Source organism: Salmo salar, chromosome 14, assembly GCF_965601325.2.
Source record: "Salmo salar chromosome 14, fSalSal1, whole genome shotgun sequence".
NCBI lineage: Eukaryota > Metazoa > Chordata > Actinopteri > Salmoniformes > Salmonidae > Salmo > Salmo salar.
Window position 1 is genome coordinate 65,521,185 of NC_138304.1, and position 24,747 is coordinate 65,545,931.

General features: G+C 42.2%; 2 protein-coding genes across 3 annotated transcripts; both read left to right on the forward strand.

The window, feature by feature from the left end:
* The first annotated feature begins 92 nt into the window (after window positions 1-92).
* On the forward strand, window positions 93-18,408 carry LOC106570085 (dual specificity protein kinase CLK2). 2 transcript variants are annotated; one of them, XM_014142060.2, is made up of 13 exons: window positions 93-240; window positions 1,347-1,534; window positions 1,782-2,070; window positions 2,898-2,988; window positions 4,103-4,169; window positions 5,521-5,637; window positions 7,346-7,512; window positions 12,382-12,476; window positions 12,973-13,102; window positions 15,964-16,046; window positions 16,579-16,658; window positions 16,955-17,045; window positions 17,278-18,408. In XM_014142060.2, the coding sequence occupies exons 2-13, from the start codon at window positions 1,347-1,349 to the stop codon at window positions 17,464-17,466; spliced, it is 1,587 nt and encodes a 528-aa protein (XP_013997535.1). In that variant the 5' UTR covers window positions 93-240; the 3' UTR covers window positions 17,467-18,408. The 2 variants fall into 2 exon arrangements, with proteins under 2 accessions (XP_013997535.1, XP_013997536.1); XM_014142061.3 differs by lacking the exons at window positions 93-240; window positions 1,347-1,534; window positions 2,898-2,988 and having other exon boundaries at window positions 1,808-2,070.
* Window positions 18,409-18,717: 309 nt separating this feature from the next.
* On the forward strand, window positions 18,718-23,374 carry LOC145860365 (uncharacterized). Its single transcript, XM_082961086.1, has 4 exons — window positions 18,718-20,685; window positions 20,955-21,360; window positions 21,637-21,718; window positions 21,978-23,374. The coding sequence occupies exons 2-4, from the start codon at window positions 21,056-21,058 to the stop codon at window positions 22,116-22,118; spliced, it is 528 nt and encodes a 175-aa protein (XP_082817212.1). The 5' UTR covers window positions 18,718-20,685; window positions 20,955-21,055; the 3' UTR covers window positions 22,119-23,374.
* The last annotated feature ends 1,373 nt before the right edge of the window (window positions 23,375-24,747 follow it).

The window sequence follows — 24,747 nt, forward strand, 5'->3', positions numbered from 1 at the left end:
TAAAAGTTGCAAGCACAGGGGATGAGCGCTAGTAGCGTTTTTACTAAACATCATGATCTCGCGAGCTTACGTTCTGTCGCAAAACAGACGTACGCTCGCGAGACCGTGATGGTTCGTATGAGGCTACAGCGCTCGGAACAGATATAGATAGGATTCCAATAGTGAGAAGAGAAGCGAAAACGAGCAATTGCCAACACGGATTTCCTGTGGGATAAACACACAGGCCTGGCTGCTAAAACGGTAAACAATAAATTGGAAATACACGTGTGCATGTAGTTGTATTCGGGTTTCAATGACAAGGTAATCCATGCGAATCAAAGCTAACAAGTAGCTAGCTAACGCTAGGTAAGATGGCGGTCAAATTAGCTAGCATTAGGGAGCTAGGTAGCCGATCTAAATAGCTGTTAGCTAACGTTAGCGACATATTTTCAGAAATAGCCAAACAGTTATTTATTTCGACAAAATGACAATTTATGCCTTTCTTCACGAAAGCAGTTCGTGTGACATGGGTGCATTTCTGCGAAATATCAGGTCATTGTTTAGTAGCGAATTTAGCGAAGCGTTCGTTATGCAGCCAACTCGACTGAATTCTGACGTCGTAGTTAACTAACTAGTCTGAGTCAACAAATTGCTATTTGTTGTCATGATGGCTAGCGAACAGACTTAGTTGTCTAACTACACATTTTGGTCATCCCATGTCTTTTTTAGTTCACATTTAGTTAAACTGTCACAGTGATTAACCCACGTCATTAAGTTAGTTATCTAACATTTGCATTTAGCCAGGTAACATCAACAAGGTACGTTAGCTAACGTTCTTCTTAGCTACTGTTATTATAAGTTTTTGTTATTGAGTGCAGTAGGCTAACGTCACTGTACTCTTGGCATTTGACTGGCTTAACACTTGTGATCGTGAATACTACCAAACCACCAGTATTTTTTAAAATTTATTTTACCTTTGTTTAACTAGGCAAGCCAGTTAAGAACAAATTCTTATTTAAAATAACGGTCTAGGAACGTGGGTTAACTTCCTTGTTCAGGGGCAGAACGACAGATGCATACCTTGTCAGCTCGGGGATTTGATCTAGAAGCCTTTCAGTTACTGGCCCAATGCTACCTGCCTCCACAATATAGAGTTTGTGTTTCAAAGCCTTCAAATGTACAAATGTAAGTCATGTTTAATTGTATACCTCCCCACCACCTGTTCCTCACCAGGTTTGCTTTGGCTACCTTTCTTCCTTTTCCCCACAATGCAGCTGTTATGTATCCCACCCTTCCATACTGAGTGCAATCCAACCCCTCACCAACTGCAATGAGAATACCAAGTAACAACTCTTGTCTTGTCACAGATGCCACACTCAAGACGGTACCCGTCCTCAGAACGGGCCAGCCGGAGCAGCTATCAAGACCGAGACAGAGGACGCAAGCAGAGGCACCGCAGATCGCCCTCTTTTTCCTCTAGCAGTGACCGGGAAAGGGACAAAGACAGAAGGGGACGGGAAAACAGACAGGAGGGAAGCTATGCTCGCTCTAGGAGGTGTGTTTGTATGGTTGTATTATATCTGTTCACTTGCATACTGAATTAGTTGGTATGGTAGCTTTTGTTCTGTATGATATTTTATCTGGTAGAAATGTTTTCATAGTCTTAATCTCAATAGATGAATGTACCTGTATCAGAGTACCTGGTGGCATTCATTTAATGTGTAACCTGAGTTTAAGCAATGCGTCTTCTTGAATGGTCAGACAGCATTACTCTAACCCATTGTGTTGGCCCTCTTTTGCAGCTACAATAATCGCTCGGCAGACCGCAGGCCGTACGACAGACGCTACTGTGAGGGCTATCGGCGCCTGGACCAGAGCCGCGAACGAGACAGAGATCGCGGAATCAGGGAAAGGGAACATGGAGGAGCAGCAGCAGCCGATGGTTACTACGCACCCGACTTCTCACCGAGCATGTGCGACTACCGGCGGGGTCGTGAGAGGGAACGGGAGGAGTCACTCCGAAGGAAGGGCAGCAGGCGTAAGCACAAACGAAGGCGGCGTAGAACCAGGTCCTATAGCCCATCCTCGTCGGTGAGTACAGCCCGGCCCGAGCTTGTCCTTTAACCCTCCCACTCCTTTCTCTTCTCTCTCTCCCTCATGTCTTTCCCGCTTCTCTCTCATGTCTTTCTCTCTACTTCTCTTTAACCTTCTCTTGTCCACAGCTCCTGGACTTGGTAAGTAGTACAATCTTTTTTGTTTTGTTTTCGTCAGCAGGATTTTAGTTTTTTTTGTTGGTCTTAGTAATTCAATCCAAATGTACTTTCTACAGTCTTGATAAAATTAGTTGTGTAGTGAGACATTGATTGTTTTTTGACACATTGTGGATAAAGCATCAGCCGCATTTTATCCTGCATTAAGTAGACATGAATGAGAGGTGACCATAGGTTGGGATATATCACTGATTTTAATCTCAAACTATTTCTGCTTCATTTCCTAATCATTCTCAGTTTATTTGTTTTCTGGGAAGTACTCTGCTTAATTTTAAGTGAGCATTATTATAATTTGTAGATATTTTTGCTCTTTTATGAATTGGATTTTTATTCATGAATGGATATGCAGGTTGCTTCCTTATTTGTAAGCAGCACGGGTTAAACGGTAGAGGGGGAGAGAAGCAGAGGACGAAATGTGATCTTTGACTTGTTCCCTTGCACTATATCCCTATCGTTATATATTTCCTCACGTGGTGTCATACGAATCGCCCAATGACCACCACAACCACTACGTCAACTACACCACCCTCCTCCTCCCTCCTCTACCTGTGCCGCCTTCCATCGCCGTGGCTACGGCTACCCCTGAAAACCCCCTGTCCCCCTGTCGGTCGTGTCGTGACCTGCTGATGCCGTGGGGGCTGCAAACAGCGGAGCGACAGCCGGACGCGGGCACTGAGTGTGAGGGACGACGAGGAAGGGCACCTGATCTGTCGGAGTGGGGACGTCCTGCAAGAGAGATGTACTCACTGCCACTACTCTATCGTAACCCTTCTCCATATGAGTATTTAAAACCATAGAGCATTCACTGACAGGGGAGTGCCTGATGATGATGCCATGGTAGAATGTTGTTCGCTCTAGCTCAAAAAGCAGGGTGGATTGCACACAATGTTGAGGATAATGGTTTTAGATAACTATTGCTCGTTGTGTTGAAGATATCTAGCTGTGGTATGTTTTATATCGGAGATATTCAACAAACAAAAAATTATCTTCCCCTACCACCGCATTTCCTTAACTTCTTAATCGTCTCTTGCGCTTTAGTTTAAACCCAAGTCCAGGTCTACAAATATTTTTTTTTTTTGTAATACATTTAATTAGGCAAAGCAATTATGAACGTTTTAAATATTTTTCCAATCCCTCATATCTAGCCCTTTCCCTCAACTAACATGAGGCGTATCTAGTAAACATTCATTGGGCCTCACAACTTAAGTTGTCTGCAGTGTTGCAATTTTTTTCATTTGACAGTGTTGCTTCTTTTTAATGCTACACTTCTTAGTAAATTAAGAGCATGATAAAAACCAGTTATGATCATGATCTCATAACACCCACACAATTAACAAAGTTTTACCACTTTCTAGCTCATATCCCTGGCATAACTTGTATGTTATCTTCAGTAATTCCTGTTTGGAAACACCCCTCCCCCAAGTCTACACATTCACACTTATTTCAGGAAAAGTTTAGCTTGAGTGGTTTAATTACGGTAAACCAGTAAAAGCAAATGCATTCCTCACACTACCTTGCCCTAAAATAGGCACACTACCACATCTGTAGGGAATATACTTTTGTTTTCCTTCCTATAAGCTGCTGGGGGGCACTCAAATTTACTCCCTCCCTTTTTTTCTTTTTTCCCCCCCTGTTAGTGTGTGGACCCCAATAGTCATAGGTTATCTAGGACTGTGGAAAAGTAAATGTATTTTTTTATAGGCATCCCATTTGTCCACAACCTGAAAAGGGGGATGGGCGCTAGCATTGAAACGCCTAACTTTTTTTGCCTTGGTTTCCCTGCTCCTGTCCACATGTCTAATTCTTCTCTTCCCTTCTTTCCCGCTTTGTCCCTCTCTCTCTCTGTCTTCCAGATGAGATTGTCGGCACTCTGGGGGAAGGCACCTTTGGGAGGGTAATGCAATGTATTGACCATGGCCGGTATGTATCCGCATTAAAAACAACTGTTCTCTGACCATTAGCTGGTGGCCTTTTTTTAAAGCCTCCAGATTCCTATTTGTTTTCTGTGATGTGTTCCCTCTCCCTGCACTAGGTGTTTACTATTTACACGTTTTAGTTCTAGCGATATAGACCTCTGTGTAAATTCAGAGTGTGTCCCAAATGGCAGCCTATTAGCTAATATATGCACTACTTTTGATCATAGCCCTGTGGGCCCTGGTCAAAAGTAGTGCACTATAAAGGAAATTAGGTGCCATTTGGGACACAGCCTCCGCCTATATCACCCTCCCATGTAATTATGGAAGAGTGGCGTGGCTCCGTGAGTGTAGCTGGCTTGGCAATTATACCCCATGCAAATGTGTGCCATGCTAATGTCCTTGCCTGGGCTCCCTGAAGCATGATATGAGTTTGAACTTAAATGTGATAAAAACTGAACGTCATTATGAGAATAAAAGATGATGCATAATCAACATGAAAAGCAAATTTACTCATCACAATTGTTTTCTTGTATGAAATAAGGTGGACTTTCATAGTTATAGAATTGGACAAATTTATCATGTTTAGAGAGAGCTTTTGAAACCTGCTTTTTAATCTTAGTGTATCCGTCAGTCTTATTTTAGCTGCCAAACCTGTGACACCAGGTTTCCAAGCAACAGCACTCTTGGTTAATGTAGATAAACCTCTAACAAGACTCACTTTAGGGAATAACAGCTATGCGCCATATGCTATTCCCTAATGTATTGTGTGTTAGGACGGCACCTAAATTGTGACATTGACATGCGCAATACTTTTGATTTATTGCTCAGTTGACGGTGTTCTCGCCCTCTCCTTTTTGCCGCTTCTCAATCCCCCACACACACTTAGTCCCGCCCCCTGTCACTCAAGCAGGCAGTTCCAAGTGCTAGAGATTCACTCTGCATGCTTTGACCAATGAACAGCATGCAGTCAACAGATTTTTTTTCAAACAAGAACAGAGCTTTCCACTTTGTTTCTTAATATAAATCCACGTTTTGGATATACTATTCGCTTGTAACTTGCTCTGTGCCACACGCTGATTAGTTGGTCTTCGCAAGCTGCCAATGTGCCTGAAACATTTTGTTAGGCTAGCCTTTAATACTAATCGCTAGCTAAATCCACGGAGGTAGGGCAAATCTTCACTTTTGCTGTAATATATGGTGGTACCAGTGGTGGAGTGTATATCAGAGGAAAAGCCTGAAGACTAATCAAAAATCTTTGAATGTACCTAAGGTTAGTGCTATGAGGGATCATTGGGACGTCCATACCCTTAGCCTTACCTTAACCGTTTATCTTTCTCATTCATTGTGTTTTACAGGGGAGGAGCCACTGTTGCTCTGAAGATCATAAAAAATGTGGAGAAATATAAGGAAGCAGCTCGTCTGGAGATCAATGTGCTGGAGAGAATCAATGAGAAAGACCCGGAAAACAAACAGTGAGTATACCTACTACTTAGACCACTGGTGTATTGTTCATTACCAGTATATATACACACACATGCAACAATTACTGAGATACAGTTCATATAAGGAATTCAGGTAAATTTTAATTTCATTAGGCCCTAAACTATCGATTTCACATTACTAGGAGAACAGATATGCATCTGGTAGGGGGAAAAGGTAGAGGTGTGGATCAGAACCAATAAGTATCTGGTATGACCACCATTTGCCTCATGCATCTCCTTCACATAGAGTTGATCAGGCTGTTGATTGTGGCCTGTGGAATGTTGTCCCACTCCTCTTCAATGGCTACGTGAACTTGTTGGATATTGGCAAGAACTGGAACACGCTATTGATCCAGAGCATCCCATGCTCAATGGGTGACATGTCTGGTAAGTACAGGCCATGGAAGAACTGGGACATTATCAGCTTCCGGGAATTGTGTACAGATCCTTGCGACATGGGGCTGTGCATTGTCTTTGCCAAACAGCTGATGGCAGCGACTGAATGGCACAACAAGGGGCTTCAGGATCTTGTCACGGTATATCTATGCATTCAAATTGGCGTAGATAAAATGCAACTGTGTTCGTTGTTTGTAGCTTATGCCTGCACTCTGTTCACAACGTTGACATCCGCAAACCGCTCAACCATACATGTGGTCTGCAATTGTGAGGCCGGTTGGACGTACTGCCAAATTCTCTAAAACGGTGTTGGAGGTGGCTTAAGGTAGAGGAATTGACATTCAATTCTCTGGCAACAACTCTGGTGGACAGTCCTGCAGTCAGCATGCCAATGGCACCTCAGCTTGAGACATCTGTGGCATTGTGTTGTGACCAAACTGCACATTTTTAGAACGGTTGTTTATTGTCCCCAGCACAAGGTGCACAAGTGTAATGATCATGCAGTTAACATGCCTCACCTGTCAGGTGGATGGATTATCTTGGCAAAGGGGAAATGCTTCCTAACAGGGATGTGCACTAATTTTGTTTAATGGTTTTTGTGCTTGTAAAGTTTCTGGAATCTTTAATTTCAGCTCATGAAACATTCAGCCAACACTTTACATGTTGAGTTTATATTTTTTGTGTGTATGTATTAGAAATACAGTTTCGGAATGGAAACACTTTGGCCGTAAACTTAAATGACTAAAATCAAATCAAATATAGTCACATTGGCCAAATATAACAGGTGTAGACCTTACAGTGAAACACTTACTTACAAGCCCTTAACCAACAATGCCGTTTTTATGAAAAATATAAAGTATGTCAAAGATAACGGACCTAATATATTTTTAAGTAATATAATCTTTGACCACCAACAATCACCAAAAGAAAAGCTAGCCAGTTGGGGAGAATTAAATTCCCAAATCAATGAATTTAGCAGGTTTGAGCAAAAGAACAAAGCATTAGCCATGGCAAAATGCTTTGAATTACAGGAAATTTGCTTTAAAACAGCAACATTTTCTTGTGTCTCGGCTCCATGGAGAAGTTAGTAAAATTGCAGGAAATTGGCTTAACAATGCAAAACATGGGGGGGCCTCTAAAATGTTCTCAAATCAAGCAGTGCTGAACATGCCCATTTCCACACCCACCATCTAAGCCCCTTTTTGATCAGAAAAAGCACTGACTCGATCCTGTATAATTTCGTTTTTGTTGTATTATGTTTGCGTTTAGTGTTATTTAATATGTAACTCCTCTTTACTCCCAGCCTGTGTGTGCAGATGTATGACTGGTTTGACTACCACGGACACATGTGTATCTCCTTTGAGTTGCTGGCCCTCAGCACCTTTGACTTCCTCAAGGAGAACAACTACCTGCCTTACTCCATCGCCCAGGTCCGACACATGGCCTACCAGCTATGCCTGTCTGTCAAGTGTAAGTTTATATATTTTTTTAATTGCCTTTTATTTAACCTGCTAAGTCGATGAGGGCATGTTCTCTTTCACATTAACAGCCTGACATAAGTACACTCAGATGCTAGGCTACTACCAGTCCTCCAGTCATAATTCTTACTCCGCAGCCTGGCTGTCAAGTGTACGTGCACGCCGATATTACACTACTATCTTGTTTGTATTGCCTTTATTTAACCAATTTCAACATGACCTACCGTCAACTGGTCATACAGTGGATTTGCAAAGTATTCAGACCCCTTTTACTTTTCCACATTTTGTTACATTACAGCCTTAATCAACAAAACAAAAAATCCCCTCAATCTACACACAATACCACATAATGACAAAGCATAACAGGTTTTTAGAAATGTTTGCAAATGTATTACACTTTTTAGTAAACGATTACATTTGCATAAGTATTCAGACCCTTTACTCAGCACTTTCAAGCACTTGGCTGCCATTTCAGTCGCAAGTTTTCTTGGGTATGATGCTACAAGCTTGACACACCTGTATTTGAGGAGTTTCTCCCATTCTTCTCTGCAGATCCTCTCAAGCTCTGTCAGGTTGGGTGGGGAGTGTCACTGCACAGCTATTTTCCGGTTGCACCAGAGATGTTTGATCGGGTACAAGTCCGGGCTCTAGCTGGGCCACTCAAGGACATTGAGACTTGTCCCGAAGCCATGCCTTCATTGTCTTGGCTGTGTGCTTAGGGTTGTTGTCGTCCTGTTGGAAGGTGAATCTTCGCCCCAGTCTGAAGTCCTGACTAGTCTCCTGACTAGTCTCCAAGTCCCTACCACTGAAAAACATCCCTACAACATGATGCCCCACCATGCTTCACCGTAGGGAGGTGCCAGGTTTCATCCAGACGTGATGCTTGGCATTCAGGCCAAAGAGTTAAATCTTGGTTTCATCAGACCAGAGAAACTTGTTTCTCATGGTCCGAGTCCTTTAGCTGCCTTTTTAGCAAACTCCAAGTGGGCTCTCGTGCCTTTTACTGAGGAGTGGCTTCCGTCTGGCCGCTCTACCACAAAGGCCTGATTGGTGGAATGCTGCACAGATGGTTGACCTTCTGGACGGTTCGAACATCTCCACAGAGGAACACTGTTGCTCCTTCAGTAACCATCGGATTCTTGGTCACCTCCCTGACCAAGGCCCTTCTCTCTGTTTGGCTGGGCAGCCAGCTCTAGGAGTCTTGGTGGGTCTGAACTTCTTCCTTTTAAGAATGATTGAGGCCATTGTGTTCTTGGCGTCCTTCAATGCTGCAGACATTTTTTTGCCACCCACTTTTTTTGGCAACCTTAGGATTGTGTCGAGGCACAAATCAATCTCGCAGCTCTGTGGACAATTCCTTCAACCTCATGGCTTGGTTTTTGCTCTGTCAACTGTGGGACCTTATCTAGACAGGTGTGGACTCCAAGCAAATTGTAGAAACGCCTCAAGGATGATCAATGGAAACAGGATGCACTTGAGCTCAATTTCGAGTCTCATAGCAAAGGGGTGGAATAGTTACAGTACCACTCAAAAGTTTGGACACATACTCATTCAAGGATTTTTCTTTATTTTGACTTTTCTACGTTGTAGAATAATAGTGACGTACGCTATGAAATGACACACAGAATCATGTAGTAACCAAAAAAGTGTTAACTTCTCTAGGGCCGGCGGGACGAAATCGTCCCACCTACGTAACAGCCAGTGGAATCCTGTGGCGCGTTATTCAAATACCTTAGAAATGCTATTACTTCAATTTCTCAAACATATGACTATTTTACGCCATTTTAAAGACAAGACTCTCGTTAATCTAACCACACTGTCCGATTTCAAAAAGGCTTTACAACGAAAGCAAAACATTAGATTATGTCAGCAGAGTAGCCAGCCAGAAATAATCAGACACCCATTTTTCAAGCTAGCATATAATGTCACAAAAACCCAGAAGACAGCTAAATGCAGCACTAACCTTTGATGATCTTCATCAGATGACAACCCTAGGACATTATGTTATACAATACATGCATGTTTTGTTCAATCAAGTTCATATTTATATGAAAAAACAGCTTTTTACATTAGCATGTGACATTCAGAACTAGCATACCCCCCGCAAACTTCCGGTGAATTTACTAAATTACTTACGATAAACGTTCACAAAAAGCATAACAATTATTTTAAGAATTATAGATACAGAACTCCTCTATGCACTCTATGTCTGATTTTAAAATAGCTTTTCGGTGAAAGCACGTTTTACAATATTCTCAGTAGATAGCCCGGCATCACAGGGCTAGCTATTTAGACACCCAGCAAGTTTAGCACTCACCAAAGTCAGATTTACTATAAGAAAAATGTTATTACCTTTGCTGTCTTCGTCAGAATGCACTCCTAGGACTTCTACTTCAATAACAAATGTTGGTTTGGTCCCAAATAATCCATTGTTATATCCAAATAGCGGCGTTTTGTTTGTGCGTTCAAGACACTATCCGAAAGGGTAAAGAAGGGTGACGAGCATGGCGCATTTTTTGTGACAAAAAAATTCTAAATATTCCATTACCGTACTTCGAAGCATGTCAACCGCTGTTTAAAATCCATTTTTATGCCATTTTTCTCGTAAAAAAGCGATATGCCGACCAGGAATCTGCATTTAGGTAAACAGACGAAAGAAAATAAAGCATGGGGTCGACTCGGGCACGCGCCTAAGCCCATAGTACTCTGATCAGCCACTTGCCAAAAGCGATAATGTGTTTCAGCCAGAGGCTGCCTCGATATCATTCAGCTTTTTCTCGGGCTCTGAGAGCCTATGGGAGCCGTAGGAAGTGTCACGTTAGAGCAAAGATCCTCAGTCTTCAATAAAAAGAGCCAAGATGAACAACAACTTGTCAGACAGGCCACTTCCCATATAGAATCCTCTCAGGTTTTTGCCTGCCATATGAGTTCTGTTATACTCACAGACACCATTCAAACAGTTTTAGAAACTTTAGGGTGTTTTCTATCCAAAGCCAACAATTATATGCATATTCTAGTTACTGGGCAGGAGTAGTAACCAGATTAAATCGGGTACGTTTTTTTATCCGGCCGTGTCAATACTGCCCCCTACCCCCAACAGGTTAACCTGTTGAGGACCCCCTCGAGATAGGATCCCGTTAGCGGGATTGATTTTGACAACAGCCAGTGAAAAATCTGAGCGCCAAATTCAAAACAACAAAAATGTCATAATTCAAATTTCTCACACATACAAGTATTATACACCATTTTAAAGATAAGATTCTCCTTAATCTAACCACATTGTCCGATTTCAAAAAGGCTTTACGGCGAAAGCAAAACATTAGATTGTTAGGACACAACCTAAACAAGAAAAGCCACACAGCCATTTTCCCAGCAAGGAGAGACGTCACAAAAACCAGAAATACAGCTAGAATTAAGCACTAACCTTTGATCTTCATCAGATGGCACTCATAGGACTTCATGTTACACAATACATGTATGTTTTGCTCGATAAAGTTCATATTTATATCCAAAAACCCCATTTTTACATTGGCGCGTAATGTTCAGAAATGTTTTCCCTCCAAACCTTTCGGTCAATGAGCACACATATTACAGAAATACTCATCATAAACTTTGATCAATATACAAGTGTTATGCACAGAATTATAGATAACCTTCTCCTAAATGCAACCGCTTTGTCAGATTTCAAAAAAGGTTCACGGCGAAAGCACAATTTGCAATAATCTGAGAACAGCCCAGAAGACACCAACAACAAGCAAACAGAAACCCGCCATCTTGGAGTCAATAAAACTAAGAAATTACATTAAATATTCACTTACCTTTGATTATCTTCATCAGAATGCACTCACAGGAATCCAAGTTCCACAATAAATGTTCGATAAAGTTTATCTTTATGTCCAAATACATCCATTTTGTTCGTGTTAGGTTCACTATCCAAATCCACAATGCGCGTGCTTACTTAGTCCAGACGAAAAGTCAAAGTTATACTACAGTTTGTAGAAACATGTCAAACGATGTATAGAATCAATCTTTACGTTGTTTTTAACATATCTTCAATAAAATTCCAACCGGACCTATCCGTTCTCTTTAGGAATATGAACTCAGCTCGCTCCCAAGTCTCTGCGCGTGACTGAACCCATGCCTTATAATGGGACACCTACTTCCTCGGGCTGTTATTCCCTTCAAATTCACCATAGAATCCTCAAACAAGGTTCTACAGACTGTTGACATCTAGTGGAAGCTTTAGGAAGTGCAAAATGATCCCTAAGTCACTGTATACTGTAGCAATCACTTGAAAAAACTACAACCCGAGATTCTTCAAAGTAGCCACCCTTTGCCTTGATGACAGCTTTGCACACTGACGGCATTCTCTCAACCAGCTTCTTTTTTTGTTGTTGGTTACGACATAACGTGTTCATACATGTCTTCACTATTATTCTACAATGTCGAAAATAGTACATTTTAAAGAAAAGCCATGGAATGAGTAGGTGTCAACTTTTGACTGGTACTGTATGTAGATAAGGTATTTGTTTTTTATTTTTAATGCATTTGCTAAAATGCGTTCACTTTGAAATGTTTTATTTAATACATTTTAGAATAAGACTGTAACGTAACAATGTGTTAAAAGGAAGATGTCTGTATACTTTCCGGATGCACTAAGTCTCGCTACAACAACCCATATATAGGTGAGACTGAGAGGTTGGCGTAAAAGGCCACCATTGTTTACAATAAGAAGCCTTTAGCCACATGAGGGCATCGTTGGTTCAAACACCTGTCAGAAGAGGAGTGCTCTTTTCATTCACCACCATCGAATGCGGATGTCTCGTTTGTTGGGATTTTAACTGGGATTTTCTCCTCACAGTTCTTCATGATACCAAGCTGACACACACAGACCTGAAGCCAGAAAACATCCTGTTTGTCAACTCCGACTTCACCATGACCTATAACGTAGAGAAGGTGAGACGAGAAGTCAGGCCTCAGGATCATGTGCTTTCTTCAGAGCCTGTTTTGCGTTCACCAAGGGTGCGTCCCAAATGGCACCCTATTCCCCAATAGTGCACTACTTTTAACCAGTGCCTGGTCAAAAGTAGTTTACTTTATAGGTTAAAGGGTACCATTTGGGATGCGACCTGAGTGTCATAGCAACTGCTTAAGCAGGCGTTAAGTGCAGATGATGAATTGGCCTTAATGTACCAGAGCAAAACAAATGAAGCATTTTCCATTTGGATACAGGTATGGTTAAATGTCAAGGTTACTAGATATCAGAAATTGAGTAATCAAGGCATCACTCACTGGCCCCATTCTAAAAGTTTACCTTTTACTTGTTTCATGAGGTTTGAAATTAGTTCAGTGATAGTGGAAACCTTTTTTACTTTTTATATATATATATATATATTTTTTAGGACGTTTTCTGTTTTTAAACCATGTCATTTTTCACCTTCCTCCCCTACAGAAGCGCGAAGAGCGGACCGTGAAGAGCACGAATGTACGGGTGGTGGACTTTGGCAGTGCCACGTTTGACCACGAGCACCACAGCACCATCGTCTCCACACGGCACTACCGCGCCCCAGAAGTCATACTAGGTGAGTGACCTCCCACTTCAGACTTCATTCCTTCAGGCCAGTTGGCTGATCAATTGGATGAGGACTAGGGCTGTTACAGTGACCGTATTACGGCCACACCGGTGGTCACGATTCACGACGGCAGTCAAATTCCACATGACCATTTAGTCACGATAATAAGGCTTCTCAAAGCTCTGATGCTGCCGATGGTAGGGGTACTAATGACCAAACTTGCTAACTGCCTGGTACTCGGCACTCGATTGTCCCTCTAATCACTCTGACATCAATGCAAATGTGATCAAAAATGTTATCAAACCCTTCATGAGAGCTCATGTTGTGCAACATTTTTATAGGCCATGCGATTGCTGAAGAAAAGAGTGATGGCCTCTTAAGAAGAGGGTCCCATCAGCTTTCTATAGGCTAGGCTTACTATATTTATTATTCAACTTTCCTAATATTAAGCACATTGTAAAGAGAGGCTATACTCCTGTTGCTTATCTGGCTGGCATGAAAATTAACCATGGGAAAGGCGTCCTCCATTCGCTATCTAAGTACATAGATTACATATTTTTTGGGAGACAGATTCATGATAATGGGTCATTCTAAATCGAAAAACAGATTTCACACATACAGTGCATTCAGAAAGTATTCCGACCCTGAATACTTTCTGAATACACTAAATAATATACAGTGCATGTAGAGACAAGATTAAATCAAGAATATTCACCCATCACACTCTGATTAACTGTCATGGTCAAAACATATTGATGCAGTAGTGGCTAAGATGGGGAGAAGTCTGTCTATAGTAATGTGATGCTCTGCCTTAACATCACTAGGTCCTACAGGTCCTAGTTTTGTTGCACCTTGACTACTGTTCAGTCATGTGGTCAGGTGCCACAAAAAAGGACATAGGACATTTGCAATTGGCTCAGAACAGGGCAGTACGGCTGGCCCTTGGATGTACACAGAGAGCTAATATTAATAATATGCATGTCAATCTCTCCTGGCTCGAAGTGGAGGAGAGATTGACTTCATCACTACTTTTATTTATGAGAGGTATTGACATGTTGAATGCACTGAGCTGTCTGTCTAAACTACTGGCACACAGTTCGGACACCCATGCATACCCAACAAGACATGCCACAAGAGGTCTCTTCAGTCCCCAAGTCCTATGGGAGGCACACAGTACTACATAGAGCCATGACTACATGGAACTCTATTCCACATGCAGTAAAATTAGATTAAAAAAACACCTTATGGAACAGCGGGGACTGTGAAGCAACACAAACATTGGCACAGACACATGCATACACACACACGATTACATACGCACTATACATACACATGGATTTAGTACTGTAGATATCTGGTGGAGTAGGGGCCTATGGGTACACAGTGTGTTGTGAATGTATTGTCATGTTTTAAAGGTATTATCAAGTGCTTGTCACATTGTGAATGAGAGACTGATGAAGTGTGTACAGCCTGCGCAATAAACAAAGCAGAGGTTGTGTCTTTTTCATGCGACTTTTTTTCAAATCAGTCTCATGCAGCCTTAGTGTATTAAAAATCTAAACATATAGCCCAACATTTTGTATCACAACTAAAGTTACATGAATATCTCTAAATTAAGCATATAGGAGTACCTATTTCTTTGTTAATCGCTCAACATAGAATAGCCGCATGTGTGCACTCAAATAGTTTGGAGAAAATATCCTATTTAATTCCATTATGTTCAATTGTATTCTTCATATTATAAAATAATGCCATGGAGTTTTAACCAAATCTTGTCTGCTAAATGAACTAGTGTAGCCCACAGCCATATGGCACAGCCAGATCAGGGCTTAACATGGTACAACTAAGAGTATGTTATTCTGTTCTTCTGAAAAAGACTACATTTTCTTGATATCATGCTTCTTTAGACCTGTCTAAAATAAATCTTATTTGGAAGGTGTAGGCTATATTACATGGATTTATTAGACTGTTTAATGTAGATGTTCTAAAGGTCTGCATCAGTGGCTTGTAGACAATGTTTGGAAGCCAGGAGATGTGAAATGTTTGTTAATTAATGGTCAAATTACTGTGACTGGCAGTTATTTGCTTGACAATTTCACGACCGCCACAGCCCAAATTAGGACTATTCTTAAACTAACGGTGTGTAGCCGCTACGTTGGCAATGAACGTCTATAGTCTGTCTGGTTGCTTCAGTTGAGCAAGGAGGGCTATTCTAAAACAGAGGGGGGGGGTGTTCCTTGGCAGTCGCGTTGAACTGCCTGTGCCTGCCAGTTCTGTTCCAGTCAGATAGACACTGAACAACTCAGTCAGACACTAAGCACAGTTGATCGGCTTAACCTCGCTTAGTAGTGCATGAGATAATTAGTTGAGTGTGCTTTGAGCGGGGTTGATTTTGTCTTTTCACGTCATTTTAAAAGCTCAAGGTGTACGCTTACCCTTGGCCATGTTATGTGGCGTGTGTAAGTCCTCCCGTGTTCTATTTAAAGAAACTCAAAAGCTGCACACTCACCCTCTTGATCTGAAATGCTAGTTGTGAAGTGACGAACAATGTTTAGGCAGAAAGCTGTTATGTTGAGACTTGGGTTGTTGCTTTTGATAAATTGAAGCACTGGAGTAAGAGTGAGGCTAGTGTTTTAAATGGAGTTTTTCCTGCTGTTTTGTCAGGTTCCACCAGCCTACACCAATTCAATATGCGTTGAATAATAAGGGGGCATTTCCTGGACACAGATTATGCCTAGTCTTTGACTGAAAGACAAGCTAAATGGAGAATCTCAATTGAAATACTTTTTAATCCAGCATTAGGCTTAATCTGTCTCTGGGAAACCACCTGAGAAATGTTATTTTCCACCCATTATGTTTTTTTCCTGCAGAGCTGGGCTGGAGCCAGCCATGTGACGTGTGGAGCATTGGTTGCATCCTGTTCGAGTACTACCTAGGCTTCACCTTGTTCCAGGTAACCCCACTTCACTTCCCAACCCAATTCTGTCTGGCGACAGCTGCCTTCCTAGATTGGTCGATTTTTCAGGAAGGACTGAACGAAGCCAAGAATAGCTTTCTGCCTGGTACTGGTCAGCCCGGAGTCGGACCAGTATCACACCAACATGTGTGCCCAAAAATACATTTGCGCACGTGCAAGAAAACACGCACATGTTGAGCCGGAGAGAGCAGCAGGGAGACACAGCTGCTAGTCCTATTGAGGATCAACCCTTGGTTGAGGTTGTCCTCCGTGTTCTGAGTTTTGCTTGGCCGTGCTTCTAATACCATAGATGCTAGCTCACACATTCTATTCAAAGCTCTCAACTTCAGCCACATTTTACTCAGCGTTTTATTTAAATAGTTTCAAGATAGGTGAGCACTCTGATAATGGTCTGTTTGCATTGCTGATATCCACAATCTACTTTTATGGCTATTTTATACATTGAATGAGAAATGGTGATGAAATTAAGATTTACCATGGCTATCTTGTTTGTTCATCCCTCCCTCAGACTCATGATAACAGGGAGCATCTGGCTATGATGGAGAGAATACTGGGGCCAGTGCCCTCCAGGATGATACGCAAGACAAGGTCAGAGCTCACACATGACCAGGTGCATCTGTGTAGTTTGTTGCAGGTCAAAAAGCAATCCAACACACACCCCCATAGCGTCTAGTTGTTGACACAGAGCATCAAAGTAAAGTTTGGTCCATGCCACATTAAAGGGCCTTTTTCTAGTGATGTTTGTCATTGTCTTGCATCGAACCCCATGGCAACTCTTCCAGGGTGCTGCCCCTGCATGCACGTGCGCACACACAAACTGTTCTTCTCAGTGTTTTTATCTCTGCATGTCACGCCTCAATCTTTGCGACAATTTCTCAACTCAGGAAGCAGAAATATTTTTACCGTGGCCGTCTGGACTGGGACGAAAGCTCATCAGCTGGGAGATACGTGAGGGAGAACTGCAAACCCTTACGGGTAAGAGAGCAGCTCCTTTTCTCTCCTTGTGTAGCACCCCGCTACTTTATCTTCCTTGCCCGCTACCTCTCATTCACCCTCTCATATCGGATTAACCAGGAATTTCTAAAATCATCCTCTTTAGACATGTTAAATGAACCCTAACCCCAAATCTAGTATCAACGGTTCCTGATTTTCATTGTTATGCTAATCACATCTCTGTATACCCGCTCTCTCTTTGTCTCTCTCTCAGAGATACCTGTTGTCGGAGGCTGAGGAGCACCATCAGCTGTTTGACCTGATTGAGAGCATGCTGGAGTACGAGCCCACTAAGCGCCTGGTTCTGGCCAACTCCCTCAGGCACCCTTTCTTCGAATCGGGGACAGCAGGCGATGCGGTGGGGGGGAAGAGCTGGGAGGGCAACCGCGACATCAGCCGGTGACCCAGGGCCTCCAGACTCTTAAGGATAGAGGGATTTAAGGTGGAGCAGACAGATATGACCGCTTAAGGTGGCGTATCACAGCATGAACCTGTTCCCTCCTGCTTACTATACTGCCCCAACCTCCACAGCCAGGAGAGGGGCTCATGCTGGCAGCTAGAAGACCAGAAGGACTTCAGAAAAGGACAGTCCTCTTAGTCCTCTCGGCTTCTACTCCCAACAGAAGACATGACGAGATTAGAGTTTTTAGCCCAACCTTAAACTACCCAGCTCCAGTCTTCCGCATGTAAAGAAAAGGACCGGCCTGGTCTAGGTCCATTAAGTGGAACACTAGTGAGAGCAAGAGGGACCCTCGCTACGAAATCAAATATTGTGACCCTTTTCGTTTGATGTCAGACAATTGGCGAAAATGGGCATTGTAATGTGTAACGTGGTTAGTTCTTCCATTTAAAGAGCACTATTTATTTGGAAACCATCGATCTGGACTAATATTAGCCAATTGGATGACATGTTTTGTCAATGCGTGATTGACACACCACATTGTTTATGTAGGCCTCTCCTATTGATATATTTATTTCTGTTACGTAATGCTTTCGAGGAGAGGGATTATGCTGCCATATTAATGTAATAATAGTACTCACGCCTAGATGTGGTTTTTTTCAGCTGGTCATCTTGTCTGGGGAACTGACCCACACACAACGCAAACTGCCTTTTTATACTTTGATAGGATCAGGCTTGTGGTCTATGAGAGCGCACGTACCCACAGGGTCATAGTAGTCAAGTGTGGCATCCCAATGCCACATGCACACAGCAGCACAGTTTACAGTATTTATTATGAGACGCTACTGCTGGTCATCTCCCTGTACAGTACTTTTTGTATGAGATTTAAGTGTATAAAACTGTATATATGTATGATTGTTTAGAATTAAAGTCAAGTCCTCCTTTGCCAGGGCTTATAGTGCTGTTAATGTCAGCTTTGGCCTCTGGCACAGTTATGCGAAGGCTTTTTGTCTTAGATGCTTGACTGTGTCTTTGAATCCCTGATTTATCTTGTGACTGTAGCCCTTAGGACTTCTGTGTGTGTCTGGCAAAACTAGTGTTGGCATAAGATATAGCAGGCTGTCAGGAAACCCCTTAATAACCCCTGTTGCTCTATTTCATAGTATTTTGCCACCAACTCTACTACTACTAACCAAATAGTCTGTAGAGCTACAATTTTCATCTTTCCTTCATTCTGATCTTCTCCCCACCTCAACCTTATTAGAGGAGGTCCTAGGTCCCTCCCCTCAGATGTCCTCCGCCAATGTTTTTTGAGAAGGAATAGGTAGAATGCAAGGAAAGATCGAGGTTCACCCATGGAAACTCCTCTGAAGTCTGCCTTCCAGATCTGACATAGCAGGCTCACCCACGGGACGGGCCAAGGACAAGAGGATCCGCTGTGGCAGCCGCCTGGCAGGTGTACTCCTCCATCTGTCACTAACTCGTCATCTCTCTACTACCTTAGTCTCTTTGCCTCACTGTCCCTGGCCTGCTTTCCCTCGCTCCATCTGTTTCTCCCATCTGCTACCATAAAAGTTAGAGCAAAGCTTAGCAAAGCAAGAATCTGTAGGTAAACTAAGGCAGACAAAGTTCATTCAGACCCTTTGACCTTTTTACACTACAGCCTTATTCTAAAATGTAATTCCCCCCCCATCAGTCTACACACAATACCCCATAATGACAAAGCAATACATTTTGCAAATGTATAAAAATAAAAGCCAGATTTGGTGGATTGCTGCAGAGATGGGAGAACCTTCCAGGAGGACAGCCATCTCCACAGAGGAACTCTGTCAGAGTGACCATCGGGTTCTTGGTCACCTCCCTGACCAAGGCCATTCTCCCCTGATTGCTCAGTTTGGCTGGGCAGCCAGCTGAGCTCTAGGAAGAGTCTTGGTGGTTCCAAACCTCTTCCATTTAAGAATGATAGAGGCCTCTGTGTTCTTGGGGACCTTCAATTCTGCAGAAATTTGTTGATACCCTTCCGTAAATCTGTTTCTCGACACAATCCTGTCTCGGAGCTCTACGGACAATTCCTTCAACGTCATGGCTTGGTTTTTGCTCTGACATGCACTGTCAACTGTGGGACCTTTTCTATAGACAGGCGTGTCCCTTTCCAAATCATGTCCAATCAATTGAATTTACCACAGGTGGACTCCCAAGTTATAGAAGCAGCTCAAGGATGATCAATGGAAACAGGAGACACCTGAGTCTCATAGCAACGGGTCTGAGTACTTATTTACATAAGGCATTTGTTTAAAAATATATATATCTTTGCTAAAAATGAGAAACTTTTTTTCGCTTGGTCATTATTGGGTATTGTGTGTAAATCAATTTTAGAATAAGTCTGTAATGTAACAAAATGTGGAAAAAGGGAAGGGGTATATGTAGCAACCAAGGCAGACATTAGGTTGAGAGTTAAGTTCACTGGATGAACAAAACTATTAACCTTTTAAACGTCTAGCTATAGAAATAAAAAAATAACCCAAGCAACCAAGTTTTATAATTGAGATTGTGTATTTTTTTTTTTGTATTACCCACCGTTTATTTCCATCAGTCAATGTATAGACATGATCAGGTACAAAGTGGTAGAAGGCTGATGGGTCATGGTTAGATGTTTCCACATAGGATTTTGATCTGGTATTGCATCAATGAATCAGTTAACTTCAATTGCAGCTATTCTAAAGAAAATAGTATTCCCCCCACTCTATTGAAAATAAAGAGATTCCTTTTAACACTGTTCCTCCAGACCATTGGTTCTCTCTCCCTACCCCCTCTTTCACTATGATTTATGGTCAGATTACCCATCCATTGCATCAGAACTCAAAAAAGCACCTGGCAACACGTAGGCCTATACTACACTGACAGTTCATTACAACCTAACCAAATTTAAGAAATGGGAACAGGTCATGCCATGTCATCAGTGACATCAACATGACATGCTTGTTTCTTTCCTACACTGGTTTGTTTGCGACCCTATAGGTTCTAATTAAATAATTAGCGCTTACGTCTTCAACTAATCTGCCTGAGAAGCTAGGAGGGTCATCTGTTAAATCCCCATAAGAGGAGACTAGCCACTTTACCGGACAAATGCGCACTAGTCCAACCTCAGACAATGCTGTCACTGTGAGGAATTATTTGGAGTACTTGACTTTATTGGATACTGCAAATAGACAATATTTACAGGTATGTGCAATTAGAAAAGGATGCATGTCACACTTGAAATGGCCTTGCATAGATTTTTGTTTTGATAATGTGTTTAATTATTTATCAGTATGTGTTGGCTGTATTCTAAATAATGTAGTTGACATTGGTTCCTTTGTCATTGATAATGCCCCTTTCTAAGACTGTTCAGTTCAACTTGCATTCAGAGACACTGCATGCATTTCGTTTTGTGTCGTTTCCCTCCTTTTGTACTCCCAACTCAATCATTATTCTTTATTTGCTGTTGACAGGTCTGAAAACCAGCCCATCAGTCGAGTTCCTCCAGTCAGTCAGCTGAGAGATACTGAAACACTACCGTAGTGCTCAAAGCAGTACAGACACACACAACTAGATGGATCTTATGGTGGATCTTAAGTCTCTGGGTGATCCCATCAAGCAGTTCAGCGATTATGTGTCAGGGACGGGGACCAAACCGGACAACAAAATAGGCACCAAGAAGAGCACAGGGGCCAGACGGAAGAGCATAGTCGTGAGCACAGGGGCCAGACGGAAGAGCGTAGTTGTAGTCCGGAGGCACAGCATTGTCAGGAGGAAGAGTGTCCCTTGCGCCAAAACTTGCGCTAAAACTTGCGCCAAGCAAAGAGCCGTACCAGACTCCTGGCTCAGTGCATACCAGGCTGACATTCAGAGAGAAAGGTAGGGATGGTTGGCCATTTGTTTTTAATAGATATAAAATCATTAAAGGCCAGTTTCCCGGAAGGAAATTAAGCCTAAACCTGGACTAAAGAGCACTTTCAATGGAGATTCTTCATTGAGTGTGCTTTTTAGTCCAGGGCTAGGCTAAATCTGTGTTTGGGAAACCGACCCGTAGAGTTTACATGGATAAGTATCAAACTTTTAGGTATATCTGCTTGGGAGACTCACAAAATGACACTGAAGCATCTCTAATGTTTACGTATTGTGCTACTGTAGGAAACTGAGAGAGAAGAAGGTTGCAGAAAGGTCCATCAGAAGGAGGAGTCAGCATTTCAGGAGCCAGCACTGCCTCCCAAAGGTAATTCAGTCTGTGTGCATGTCATGTGTCACTGGTCATAAGAACAGAAGGTCACTCATTCAGTAGACATCTGATCTGAGAAGATTTTAATTTTGAAGGAGTAATGGGTGAAACTTAGGAATCACAAGAGACCTTTTCTAATTGAACTGACCTCATATGTCTCGTTTATATGAAGGGATTACACGGGTACTGTCGGCCAGGATTTTAGACTTACAAAAGGCATAATTGACCCTTTTCTTTTTTTTCTATCTTCATGTAGAGTAAGACAAATGCCAAGAGGAACCAGAAATCTGCGAAGGATGATTCGCTGTTTGGTGCCTTCCAGGGGCTCAGTCTGAATGTGACGGGAGGCACCCAGAGCTCTATGGCCTCAGGCGGGGACCAGTGTAAAGTAATGTGAGACAAAAGACTTGACTCGTATAACCTGGCCTAGGCTTCGCTCATGTACATGAAAGCCTGGGCCGAGGCAACATATCCTCTAACACTTTAATCTCGTCCTTCAGATGGCTCTCTCTGTTGACATGTGTATGGGATAACAATTGAGACTGGGGACGAGGTTACCTACACTTTCCCTTGAGACATTCTGAGAAGACTGAACTACGGGAAAAACAACAGGTCTTGTGTGGTGATGAGAAATCACAATGAAGCCAAAGTTTTAAAGGTAGACTCAACAATATGATGTAGATACAGAATAGTGGGTAAATTTCCAGAACAACTAAGCGCAAGGCTGTTTGGTCCCGTACCTACCACGTTGGGCTCCTGAGTGGTGCAGCGGTCTAAGGCACTGCATCTCAGTGCTAGAGGCATCACTACAGACCCTGGTTTGATTCTGGGCTGTATCACAACCGGCCGTGATTGGGAGTCCCATAGGGCGGCGCACAATTGGCCCAGTGTTGTCCGGGTTAGGATTTGGCCGGTGTAGGCCGTCATTGTAAATAAGAATTTGTTCTTAACTGACTTGCCTGGTTAAATAAAAAAAAAAATGAAATTTATTTTTTTACATGTTTTCCACAGTCAAAATTGTCTATAAGAAGAAGAAAAAAAATCATGCATTTTTATAAATTTTGGGTTAGGCATAAGGTTAGCAGTGTAGGTAAGGTTAAAAATCACTTTTTAATAAGAGAAATTGTACGAATAGTCGGGGTTTATGACTTTGTGGCTGTGGTAACTAGTTACGACCTTCTAACAGCTTGAAGTGAACCTGTGCGCATGTGCAAATACTGTGTGAGAGCGTCATCTTGCATCTCCCTATATCCCAATATCTGCGGTGCTGCTTGTGGCAACGTCATTTTGCTGAGTCTACCTTTTCAGTTTGTTTAAAGATGATGGGAGTAAGTGCACTAGCATATCAGACACCACAAGCTCTGGGGGCCCATGCGCCTGTCATCAATGTCTATTTTTATTTGATTTAATAAATCATTTTTACAGTAACCCTCAAGTCAATCATAAACCTTTTCAATTTCCATATGTATTAAGAAGCTAAGTGTTTGTTTCTTGGGCTTCAGAAGTGTGACGGAAAAAAGTGCCTCAGGCCTTGTAGCAACTGATAATGTAATGACTGCCAATAATATACTAGCTGCTAATGTAATAACTTTTGCATTCATAATGTAATAAATGCCGATAATGTAATAAATATGCTGAACGCATAACAAGGTTTTTGCGCACAATGTAATAATTATTACATTACAATTATTACATTGTGTTGATTATTACATTATGAATAGTGTAACTTTAACCAATAATGTAATATTCACTCAATTTTTATTTTTGTGCTTCAGTAATAGTTGTGTACACACCAAACCACATTTCTGAATCCTAGCTTTAAACCTGACTTTAACAGTAATATCAAGACTTTCAAATGACACAATTGACCCATCAATACAGACCCCAGTCAGTCAGTGAGTTGGTGAATCTGTCTGTGTAAATGAGGGAGAGAGTGAGCGTGTGTGCATGCATTTTTTTTTTTTTTTTTTGTGGGGGTATCTACTACTAAAATCTCAACTAATATGCAATGTTTTTTAATAGATATATATATCCCTGAAAAGAAAAATGAGTCAGGTGATGTCCCCGGAACAAACTAAGTACTAGACAAAAACATCCGTGGGACCATGACACAAGGTCTCAAGAACTTCCCTAAAACGTCCTCGGGAAGTCCCTGGGACAAACCGGGAACTAGTTAAAAACATCCAGGGGACAATGACATAACGTCCTGACCACTTTAGGAAACCATTTTGTGATGTTCCGGGGACATCCTAATGACAATTTATTTTGTTAGCAGGGACGTTCCCTTGGGACCATCATGCAAACATCTTAATGACTAGTAAAATGAAAGTTCTGAGAATGTTCTGACATGGTCCTCGGTGATGTCCTGAAACTAGAAAAAGGTCCCCCGAACATTCCATTGGGACATAACGCAACATCCTAATGGCTAGTAAAATGAAATTCCTAAGAATGTCCTAAAAAGGTCCTGACATGGTCCTTAGTGACATCTTGGTAACTAAATATTGTTCTGGAGGCAGCTGTGTAGAGTGGGTCACTGTGAGAAAAGGGTCAATATCAGGGGATATCTTTTTATCTATACACTGTATAGAAAACATTAAGAACACCTGTTCTTGGCTCCCAAGTGGTGCAGCGGTCTAAGGCACTGCATCTCAGGGTGGCGCACAATGGGCCCAGCGTCGTCCAGGTTAGTTTGGCCGGGTAGGCCGTCATCGTAAATTAAGAATTTGATACATGGATTTGTACAGTATGTGTACCATTCAGAGTGAATGGGCAAGACATTTAAGTGCCTTTGAACAGGGTTTGATAGTAGGTGCCAGGTGCACCGGTTTGTGTCAAGAACTGCTACAGTGCTGGGATTTTCACACTCAACAGTTTCCTGTGTGTATCAAGAATGGTCCTCCACCCAAAAAACGGACATCCAGTCAACTTGATACAACTGTGGGAAGCATTGGAGTCAACATGGGCCAGCATCCCTGTGGAACGCTTTCGACACCTTGTAGAGTCCATGCCCTGACGAATTGAGGCTG